The following is an 11,348-nucleotide window of genomic DNA, read 5'->3' as shown; positions in this document are numbered from 1 at the left end:
GATTCAACCCTTTTGCTGTGATAAAATATGAAAAATGGCCTTCAGAGATATAATTCCAGATCAGTGGAAGTTTGTCAAGCCTTTCATGCTACAATCTCAAATTTACAAGCATGACAAATATTAGATACGATGGATCGCTCCCTCATATAGCAAATGGATTTAATCCTCAATTTCTTTGCATCTCTGATGTAAGAGCAGGTTTTTGTTCTTATATGGGTGTTGCAAACCTAAAGGTCATGGCATTCTGTGAGGACATGGGGGATTTTTCTTGGAGCTGCAGAAAGGCAGGGTTTGCATTAGGGTTGGGTTAGGATTAGGGTTTGAGTTAGAGTTAGGGTTAGGGATGGGTTAGGGTTTGGGTTAGGGTTATGATCATCTCACAGATAAAAGATATTCTGAACATATGCAAATGTGGCTAATTATGCAAAAAAAAAAAAGAGTAAGAAATAAAAAACAATTCCAAGCATTATATTAATCATCACTGGTGAATAATTTTATCCTTGCATTAACTGCAGCTTAGTGTTGAGTTATATGTAGACTAACCTCGTTTCCCCTTTTGAAAGAAGATTTGTCAAATTTATATCCATTTCACAAAAAGACAGAGAGACAGAGAAATACATGAATATCAAATAAAAACCATATCCAGGAGTGCCAAACTTCCAGGGAGGGAAGGAGTGAAGCAAGCACTCAGAGAGGCCTAGTATCGCTCTGTGTACTGCACATCTGAAGTGATTGTTTCTCTGGCTTTGACTAGGAACAGAATTTCAAACCATGAGTCATTGTAAAGGGCTGTTACCATTCCTGTATGAAAACCAGGCTTGTTCTTCTGTTTATTTGGGTTGCTGACGTTGTTTGTACGTGGCATTTGCATGAACTTTGAAAGATTTGTCTGGTGTTACAGTGTGTTGTGTGAGCGAGCAACTCCACACTACATTTGTGAAAAGATGCTGAGACTAGTAATTTATTTAATTTCCCAGGATTTAAGGCCAAAGAAGTTATATTATATTTCTCCAGTCTTCCTTCCGTGATACATACAGGTCAAAAAGTTATGGAACTAAACATAGTATGGAATGAACTGCACCACATTCTAGCAACACATAGCCATATATAACATGCTCTATCATGTCCACCTTCTCCTTTCTGAGATATTAGTGTGTGTGTGTGTGTGTGGGTGTGTGTGTAGTATGTATTGTAAATGTAAATATGTTTGCAATAAAAACCATAATAAAATACTATGGGCATAGTTTTAATTCCTGCACATAATTCCTGCTTTACTCATATAATGTGTTAGGTTGGGTGGTGTGAGTGATGTCCCCTCACACTACTCATATAATGTGTGAAGTTGGGTGGTGTGAGTGGTGTCCCCTCACACTACTCATATAATGCGTGAGGTTGGGTGGTGTGAGTGGTGTCCCCTCACACTACTCATATAATGCGTGAGGTTGGGTGGTGTGAGTGGTGTCCCCTCACACTACTCATACAATGCGTGAGGTTTGGTGGTGTGAGTGGTGTCCCCTCACACTACTCATACAATGCGTGAGGTTTGGTGATGTGAGTGGTGTCCCCTCACACTACTCATACAATGCGTGAGGTTGGGTGGTGTGAGTGGTGTCCCCTCACACTACTCATACAATGCGTGAGGTTGGGTGGTGTGAGTGGTGTCCCCTCACACTACTCATACAATGCGTGAGGTTGGGTGGTGTGAGTGGTGTCCCCTCACACTACTCATACAATGCGTGAGGTTGGGTGGTGTGAGTGGTGTCCCCTCACACTACTCATACAATGCGTTAGGTTGGGTGGTGTGAGTGATGTCCCCTCACACTACTCATATAATGCGTGAGGTTGGGTGGTGTGAGTGATGTCCCTTCACACTACTCATATAATGTGTGAGGTTGGGTGGTGTGAGTGGTGTTCCCTCACACTACTCATATAATGAGTGAGGTTGGGTGGTGTGAGTGATGTCCCTTCACACTACTCATATAATGTGTGAGGTTGGGTGGTGTGAGTGTTCCCTCACACTACTCATATAATGTGTGAGGTTGGGTGGTGTGAGTGGTGTTCCCTCACACTACTCATATAATGAGTGATGTCCCCCACCTTCCACAAAGTTGAAATGAAGCCTCTGCCACTGTAAATGACAGTTAACAATTTGGTTTCATAACAACTGAGATAGCAAGCTTAAACAGTTGGCAGAATAAGTCTTTATGTGGCCTATAAAAGCGACTGGTTTGTGTATTTATTTGTGCATTTCTTTATTTTAAAGTAGATATGTCTATTTAGCATATATTATAAGAGAACATTTAAGATAGAACAGCTGTCTGATATAGATATATACAGAATTTGGATGAAAAACTATACACTCCGTTTATGCCTTTGAACAGTAGCGCCATCGTCATCTGGAAAACCGCCAAATTAGATTGTATATAACACGCTACATAGAACAATTAACAAGATTTGTTCTTTAGAACTTTCCCCTCTTGTATTTCAGCATTTTTAATTAAGTATGGTCCGCCTCGTACATCTTTTATTAAAGCTGTACTTGTTGAAAAAGATGCATTCGGAATTTTGTGCAGGCATTGTATTAGGCGTCCCCGACAACGAAAAGCCCCACGACAGACAAACATGGCTGCCGCCAGTGGAAAGTCGGTTTTGTTTGTGTGCCTAGGTAAGAAAACCTCCTGTCTCTTGACATTATGTTGCTCAAATGTGATATGAACACATTTTAAATTAATGACGACAGCAGCAGTTTACTGTGTACAGCGAAAAAAATAATACAACCAACAAAACCCCCTCAAAACGGTCACTCTTAGGCACAAGTAGTTTCACACATTGAATGACAAATATACCACGTGGTTAGCTAGGTTAGCATAACTACGATAGGTTAACTAACCTATCTAGCTGGCTTACCCATGAAAGGTTTTGTTTCTTTCATGGCTAATATGTTTTTCACGTGATCACATTTTACTTGATAAGTTACTAGATAAAGTAGAGCTTACATGTTTATTCACCGATATTATTCAGTCATGTAGATACGCAGTGGCGTGCTGGAATAACGCACAGCTACCAGACGTTAACTAACCCTTACCCTACTAGAAGGAAGCTCGGCCAGGCCAGCTGCAGTGTGAACTGATCTTCACTATTTGATAATGCGTAACATCTTGTCAATAAGCTTGGTCATGGTCATGATGTATATAGATGCACCTTTAGGTAACAGCTGGCTAACGTACGTTAGGTTTTCATAAATGTGACCCGTAGGAAACATCTGCCGGTCCCCCATCGCTGAGGCTGTCTTTAGGCACATGGCGACGGAGCGCGGGGAGGCGGAAAAGGTGAGTCATAGCAGTACAGAGCTAAGTGGTGCTGAGGACAACTTGCACGGTTATCTTATCTAGCTTAAGTGAAGCGTATCAGTTTGTCTTCTATAAAGGCCTATGTATTATTATATTTGTTTGTGAAATATATTATCTGTCTGAGACAGCAAATGGTTGTCAAAAGCAACAGTTTTGATTACATCTCTTGTAGAAAGATGTATAATTTAAACTACATTTTTTGTATAAATGGTGTGTTCATACACGGTGTGCTGTTCTAATTACCTACTAAAAAGTATTTTTTAAATGACGTTTGATGTAAATTTTTAGAAATGTATGGAAACAGCTATACGTTAGAGGGTCCCATCTTTACAACATAACTTGCTTTCAAACTGAAGAATAGTAGAAATGCAGAAAAATCAGCAACTTTTCAGTCTACTTTTTCAGGCCAGCGATTGCTTCAGAGAACAGAACACCTTCAGACCGCTGGTCCTGGATGGTGTCTGTAGTGTGCTGTGATGTGCTGCTGCTGTTTTTTCTCCCACTCTGTGTGGGCGTGTGTGTGTGTGTGTGTGTGTGTGTGTGTGTGTGTGTGTGTGTGTGTGTGTGTGTGTGTGTGTGTAGTGGAGGATAGACAGCGCGGCCACCTCCACCTATGAGATTGGCAACCCACCTGACTACCGTGGTCAGGCCTGCATGAGGAGACGTGGTGTGCCCATGCAGCACGTGGCGCGGCAGGTACGGTGGCCTGTTGGCCTGCCCTAGCCCTGCTCAGTGTGTGTATGTGTTACAGTGGCTCATAGACTCTGGTGCTACCTCGGACTGGAATACAGGCAGCTTCCCGGACGCCCGTGGTCTGTCCTGCCTCAGGAGACATGACATTGAGACAGATCACAGGGCACGACAGGTATCTGCTGCCCCACCTGTGCAGTCCATGCATGTGTACGTCAAGTGTGTGTCAAGTGTGTGCGTGTGTTCAAGTACATAAACTAGGGTATACCTGACGGCAATTTTGTTAAATTTGAATTGTTTGTTGTAGAACTTCATGTTCTTGTTGTTGAACATGTTAAAGCATTGTCATTACAATGTTTTATTTTATTTTTTACTTGAAATCAGTTAACAAGCATGTGATGCACACCTCTTTCTCCTCTTTCTCAGGGTCTCTCATCATTATTCTCTGCTTCTTTCCTATATGTTTTCCCCATTTCTTCATCCCTCTGACTCCTGACTTTTCTCTGTTCCCCCTTGTCTATTCAACCATTGCTAACCTGTCAAGTGTACGTCCTTAGGAAATGTTCTGCACGTGTTATTTTTGCTAAATATTTTTACATTATTACATTGGGGCATAGGTCATAGCTACAGCTGTTTCCTAGTATACTTGCATTGTACTTTATGTGGGTTGTAAGCAGTTTTTGTGTCTGCTAAATAAGTAAATGAAAATACCACATATTATAATGCAGCAATGACGATAGCATTACCAACATTACCAACTACGTTTATGGCATTTAGCAGACTAATAGTGAGTCCATATATTGGAGTCCTACATCACAATTTTAAAGATCCAGTGACCATCTGTTGTATTTGATTGGGTGAAATCATTCAACTCCACACCCTCTCCAATATAGCGGGCTGTCCCCCATTCCTCAGGCCTGGTTCATATCAGAGGCCACAGAGAGTTGAAATGATGCTGAACTGGAGTGTGTCCCCAACACACGCACACAGCACCCCACCTACCTCTCTGTGTGGGCTTATTTTGTGCAATCTCTGCTTATTGCTCTGCTGTCCAGTTGTCCTTTTTTCTTTTCTTTTTCTCAGTGAAATGGACCAGTCTTATCACGACTGACCCTTTGTTCCGCTGTCACGTGAATAATATCTAGTGTTGTTCAGAACAAGAACGCGCACACGAACGCACAGACGTACACGGCCACAATTGTGCTTGGATCTGTTTCACAACTCCATGCCTAGTGAGTAGAGTCAGTGTTCATACCGCCACGAAGACGTCGAAGCGTGGGCACAATCGTCGAAACTCCTGCAGTGAGCGGGTGGTAACAGGTGGAGGAGCGGGTGGGCCTTCGCCTTTTTTGGTCGATGCTCATCAGTGAAAGTAAAGCATAGGCTGTGTTCACATTGCAAGCAACACTGTTCAGTTCCAAGGTTCAAGTTTTGCTTGTATTTGCTTGTCTTGATGGTTTACATTCATGTAAAACAGTTCACATGCACACAGGTCAAAGTTTCAATGTTTTTGCAGCTACTGTTGTCTCTGAAGTTCCATTTCCTCCATTCTTGTTTTGATTACAACAACACTAAACACATGTATGTAGGCAAAAGGTGCCTATAGTCAGAGCTGTGTGTCCACACACAAAAGTCAGATTAGAGTCACATTGAGCCATCAGATTTGATTCATTCTAGGTTGGTAATGTAGGCATATTTCCTTCTCCTTCATTCTCTCTCTCCCTGTCTACCTTTAGGTGACAAAGGAGGATTTTATGACATTTGATTACATTCTGTGTATGGATGAGAGCAACCTGAGGTATGTGAGTTTTTAATGTTTGTTTGTTTTGCATTGTGGGTTTTTTGGGAAGGGTGGCTTGACTCTGTTCATGGAAGTAGCCTGTAGTCAGTCTGTTTGTGTAAAAGGCTCTTAGATTGGAGGGGGGGGGTCACTGGTCAACAGTGATGTCACAGTACAATAAGATTTATTGTTAATGTGAACTTGTCACCTTAAAACTCACAAGCACCCACATGCACACACCATCTGCACTTTATTTAACACAGTTCAGACTGATGAAAGCAGGGGCTTTCCTGCAGTCCAGCCCAGTTCTGAGGCGGTTTCAGTAGGCTGGGGTGTCCGTGCAGGTGTGGTCGGGGCCCAGGGCTCGATGCCATCATCCCAATGCCTCCCAGAACGAAGCAGGAGCACCATAGTCCAGCACGGTGCAGACATGGCTGTGCTCGTTGCTCTGAACGTCTGCTTAGCAGATCCCTGAGCACACTGCTGTTAAACAGGGTGCCCTGTGGGTGGTTTTGTTTTCTTGTAGAGATCTGAAGAGGAAAGCGAACACTGTGAAGAACTCTAAAGCTAAGATCGAGCTCCTCGGTTCATATGACCCTGAACAGCAGCTGATCATTAATGACCCTTACTATGTAAGTCTGTGCACACGAACATGCACACGCGCCTTGTCTTGCTTTCTTTCACCCTTGTTCACTCTCACTCTTTCTCGTTCTCACCCTGTCTCACTCATTCACTCTTTCTATCTCACTCTTTCTTCTTCTCCCCCCCCCCCCTGTGTCTCTTTCTTGATCTTGACCCGTATGTTTGATTGTTTGGAGTCTAGCCAGGACCCGTGCTCTCTGCTGTTGCTGCTCTGGTGCCCTTCCTGTCGTATTCACCTCAGTAGGTCACCGCTCACGTTCACTGTTAGCCATCATCCAATTACAGTGAGCGCTACTTGTGGTTGTGTGCCAGCCTGGACCTTTTGCACTAAAAACAGTGATCATATTAGTCTTCAAGTAACGGTTCAGAGTTCAGCAGATCAGAGCCAATGTGGTTAAGAAGTAAGGCAAGCATATACCCCACCTTCATGAAGGGTGTACCCCACCAGATACCTTCATGCAAGCTGTGTGATTCTTCTTTTTCTTGTTGGGCAAGGCAAGTTTATTTGCACAGCACTTTTCGTACACAGTGGCAATTCAAAGTGCTTCACACATAAGACACCATCCTGAGGTCAGTTCCCTCTGGTTAGCGGTGTTCATAAAAGTAAAACTCAGAACTATAGAAGCAAAGTGTGAATACTACACATCTGGACAGATCGACTTCATTTTATTGACTTATTAAATGTAAAAAAAATAAATAAATAAAAATTAAAAAAAAATCCATAGGTTAGCTGTTCAGGTGTTCCCCAAAATGTTTCTCAATTCGCATATAAAGTTGAGATCATTCCCGGAAATGTCACACCAGTGATATGGTTTATCCGTGGACAAGCTGGCACTCTGCTGGAATCCTGTTATATGCCTGTTATGTTCGCAGGCCCTGATGAGTGCCTGAGTTTATTGCAGGTTTCAGTATAAATGTCTACATGTTCTGTGTTATGGAGATGGAAAGGAAAGTACTCTTGTGTACTACTGGACGCCACTGTGGGTAAAAAATCTCTGTCATATACTGTAAATGTCAGGAGAGAAAGAGAAGGTGTGCCTGTGTGTGTACATGTGCCTGTGCGTGCATGCTTGAAGTGGGAGAAAGTTTGTGTGTGTGCATGCTTGAAGTGTTAGAAACTTCAGGAATGTGGCGAGGGATTGCAGGCAAACTGCTTGTTTGGTTTCATGCACTGTGGTAACATCATGACATCTGTCCAGCTCAGTCTCGGGAAAAGGACCGCCTGTGAACTGGCACACCTACTGTCTTCATGTAGGGGACACGCCCTTAGCATGTAGGGGATGGATCCTGCGCATGTGAGAAATCCAGCTAGAAAAATGCTGTTTGTGAGACAGATTCAGTCTCAAACAGCTGGGGCTTGTGGGGGTGTGTGGGGGTGTGTGTGGGTGTGTGTGTGGTAGTATTATCAAATCAAATCAAAATTTATTTTTATAGTGCTTTTTACAACAGTTGTTATCACAAAGCAGCTTTACAAATGTCCAAGTCCAAACCCCCAGTGAGCAAGACAAGGGTGACCGTGGCAAGGAAAAACTCCCTAGAACATGAGGAAGAAACCTGGAGAGGAACCAAGACTCAAAGGGGGGCCCATGCTCCTCTGGCCAACAACGGTCACCACAATAATGACAGTTTAAAGAGAGACATTTTTTTAAAAATGTAAAAATAAGCAATTAATGTCTAGTCCAACTTTTCTAGAGGTCCTAGTCTTGTCCCCGGTGGTGTGCATTATATGACTTGCGTGTTGTTCAGACATTTGTGAGTGGGGTGGTTAATAAGTGTGTGTGTGTGTGTGTGGACTGTTTGATGCATGTGTGAGGTGGGTAATAAATGTGTAGTATTTCTTCCAGAGGATGTGTAATATTGCTTAAATCGGGGTGTGGGACTCATAAACAGACTCACTGGAGGTTTGGTGCAGAAATACTGTCACACAGGTCAGCACCTCACAAAGGCAGTATAAATGCTGAACTACACAAGGAATTTCCTGGCAACCATGAAAATGTCTGAGAGAATCAGGAGAGAGAGTGAACCAGTGGCGTATGAAGGTGTACGTGTAGGGAAACGCAAAGAGAAATGTACACCAAAGTAGAATTCAGAAGGTAGAATAAAAAAACCTCTTTGCTATCTTTTGTTTCTCCACAGCCAGAAATTCAGAAGCCCAGAAATTTTACCGGGGAGGGGGGCCTGTGCATTCCACGCAATGGAGTACAAAAGATATTGTGATTTCTAACAATTACTAACCAGAACACACAATGATGATTAACCACTCACTTGCAGGATGACGTGGTGAGGTTAATTGGCCTTCACTTGAGCCACAATGGAATCGGCCCTCAGGACACGCGGCAAACAGCTTTTCTGTTCCACTGTTCTTGGGCCACTTTGTTTATGGAAAGGTACATGTGGCACAAACACAGCGAAATACGTGGCTTACAGGGGGCAAATAAAAACACGCCTTTTCCACCCCTTCGCTTTAGAATCTAAACTAGCAAAGCCCTTCACACATGACCTGAATGTTGTTGCTCAGAAAAAGGAGCCTGACCAAGCCAAACCAGACTTCTGAAAGAAAAAGGCATATTATTGGCCAGTACAGATATTGTAGGAGGGTTGAGGCATATCCCATTAGGAAAACACGCCCAGCATGTCGGGACTGTCCACAGGCGCCACGTTGGTCATGTTATGTGCAGGCTTAAGGGTCTCTGTTTGTCTTCTGTAAATGTGACTCTTGGTAAAATCTACTGAAGAAACAGATGAATCTGTCAGTATGCTTAAATATAAGACTGAGGGAGATTAATGTGGTAACATTCTTCTTTTGGAAAACTGGTTTATGCATTTTGAGGGCTTCACTTGAAAGCATAGCAGCCCTACCACAGACACAGAGAAGACGACGTGTTGATGTGCCAACAATGTAACCAATGCTATTTTATTTATTTAATATTTTTACAGAGAAGAGCTTGACTCAGTCTAGTCTTATTAATAGTAAGTAGGCAATGTGCTGAGTGAAGCTATTCCTAAACTATTCCTAAACACACTTCCGAGCTCCTGGTTTGAGGTCCCGCTTTAATCAACGCCTGTTGGTGAGGGACGCTTCAAGACAACATTAACATGAGTGATGTCTCCGGACTAGTCCATGTTCAAGGAGATATGGCAGTTAGACCGTAGCCTGAATGGTGAAAGAAATCAATTGATGTAAATATTTCGTTTTCTGAATTATATAACAAATTCTATATGTTCAGAGGTCTAGTTCTTATCAGAGACTGTCAGCTGAAATGCTCAAGCAGTTCTCACCCGGAGGAAGACACACTGGTGGACTTTAATAACAGTCGTATGTGGTCGCGTGATTCTTGCTTGTGACGAAGGCCTGTTATTGTGGCAATTCAAGCCAAGATTCTGCATTTCCTGGCATTGTAGTTAGTGTTTGGGAAGGTGCACTTCTCATCTTTCTATCGGCGTGTATAATGGCCACAGTGGTCAATCGTCTCAGACACTACAAGTGAAATACTAAAATTTCTCCATGAGAGAGCAACGGTGATTGCCCGCTTTGCTCTGCCACCATTGCTACGGAAACACGTCAGCGGGTCCAGCTCCGGGGGTCTGCCGGCACACGTGCAGACTGTCCCCTGTGTGTCCTCGTGGAGTTGAGGGAGGCTGAGGGTCTCCCAGCATTAACCGTGCTGCTTTGACTCCGACTTCATGCCTGGGTTGTTTTTTTTGTTATTTATTTCAACACAAATGGATTTGTTCTTTCCTTCTTGCAGGGCAGCGAGCAGGACTTCGAGACAGTGTATGAACAGTGCATACGGTGCTGCAAGACCTTCCTGGAGCGAAACTCATAGCACACACATACACATACACTCGTGGCAGCTTTCCCTCGCCTCAGGACAAGCCGAAGTATTACAGCAACTCGACATCAAGGAGCTTAGGCCACACACGTGCACACATTCACACAAGTCTGCTGTGACAGATCATGTCTTAATTGTAAGATAAACCATAATAACAATAACAAGAATCTTCTATTGACATGCTGACCTGTCCCTCTGTTGAACTTAAGAAACAACCAATAAATGGAAAAAGCCCATAAACCGCTCTGGTGTTCAGCCTTGTTGTACATCACCCTTTAGTCTCTCTGTACAGCTCATTTGATTAACAGCCCTGTTGGACAGTTTGGCTCTTTAGATTACATTGAAGTCTCTTGGTCTCAGTCGGTCCCTCCCTTCCTATCCTTTCCAAGTCTGCTTCGTTCTGGTTATGAATTCGGCCCCGTAATAAACATTGATTGTCCACAATTCCAGCTGGCGCGACATGCACTTGGTTTTATGACGGGGGTTTTTTGTTTTGTTTTGTGTTTTTTTTCCGAAGGAGGATGGGCAGGAACTGTTGTAAATCAGATCAGAACTGGAAATGAGGAAGGAGGGATGAGATGGGTCTTTAGTCCTCTTTGCTTTCATCTCCTGCGTTATACTTTTACATTTGTCCTTTCGTACCCTTTTTTTCTTTCTTGTGCACAGTTCATTTTTCTAGTCATCTGTTATGATTCAGTATTAGTTTGTCATTTCAGCAGTCAGATTAACCAAGTCTTTAGTCACCTGAGAAGCGGTAGGGAGGCTGTGGAGTGAAATGCGACAACCCAGGCCATCGCTCACATAAGAGCAACTAGCTTGACTCTTACTGGTTTACAATGGTTTGTTTCCAGTGTTCATCCAAAATACAGATCTGCCTACATGTTGGCTGTGACGAACTTTGCTCTCTAGAACCTACGTTAACAAAAACTAATGCATCTAAAACCTGTGAATTTAAAATGTTTGTTCCATGCACATATTCAAATTCTTGTGTGTTGTGTATCTCAAATGCAGAACTTTTATACCGAGACATGAAATTACTCAAAGTAGTACACT

The 11,348-nt window shown here is 43.0% G+C and overlaps 1 protein-coding gene across 2 annotated transcripts; it reads left to right on the top strand.

Annotated features, from left to right (window-relative positions):
- Positions 1 to 2,573: 2,573 nt before the first annotated feature.
- acp1 (acid phosphatase 1) lies at positions 2,574 to 10,535 on the top strand. 2 transcript variants are annotated; one of them, XM_027031601.2, is made up of 6 exons: positions 2,574 to 2,665; positions 3,256 to 3,329; positions 4,102 to 4,215; positions 5,777 to 5,838; positions 6,347 to 6,452; positions 10,212 to 10,535. In XM_027031601.2, exons 1-6 carry the CDS (start codon positions 2,623 to 2,625, stop codon positions 10,287 to 10,289), a joined length of 477 nt encoding a protein of 158 aa, XP_026887402.1. In that variant the 5' UTR covers positions 2,574 to 2,622; the 3' UTR covers positions 10,290 to 10,535. The 2 variants fall into 2 exon arrangements, with proteins under 2 accessions (XP_026887402.1, XP_026887403.1); XM_027031602.2 differs by lacking the exon at positions 4,102 to 4,215 and adding an exon at positions 3,933 to 4,046.
- Positions 10,536 to 11,348: the final 813 nt, after the last annotated feature.

This window comes from Electrophorus electricus, chromosome 24, assembly GCF_041902795.1.
Source record: "Electrophorus electricus isolate QZ-2024a chromosome 24, ASM4190279v1, whole genome shotgun sequence".
NCBI lineage: Eukaryota > Metazoa > Chordata > Actinopteri > Gymnotiformes > Gymnotidae > Electrophorus > Electrophorus electricus.
This window is presented reverse-complemented; position numbering and strand designations above follow the sequence as displayed.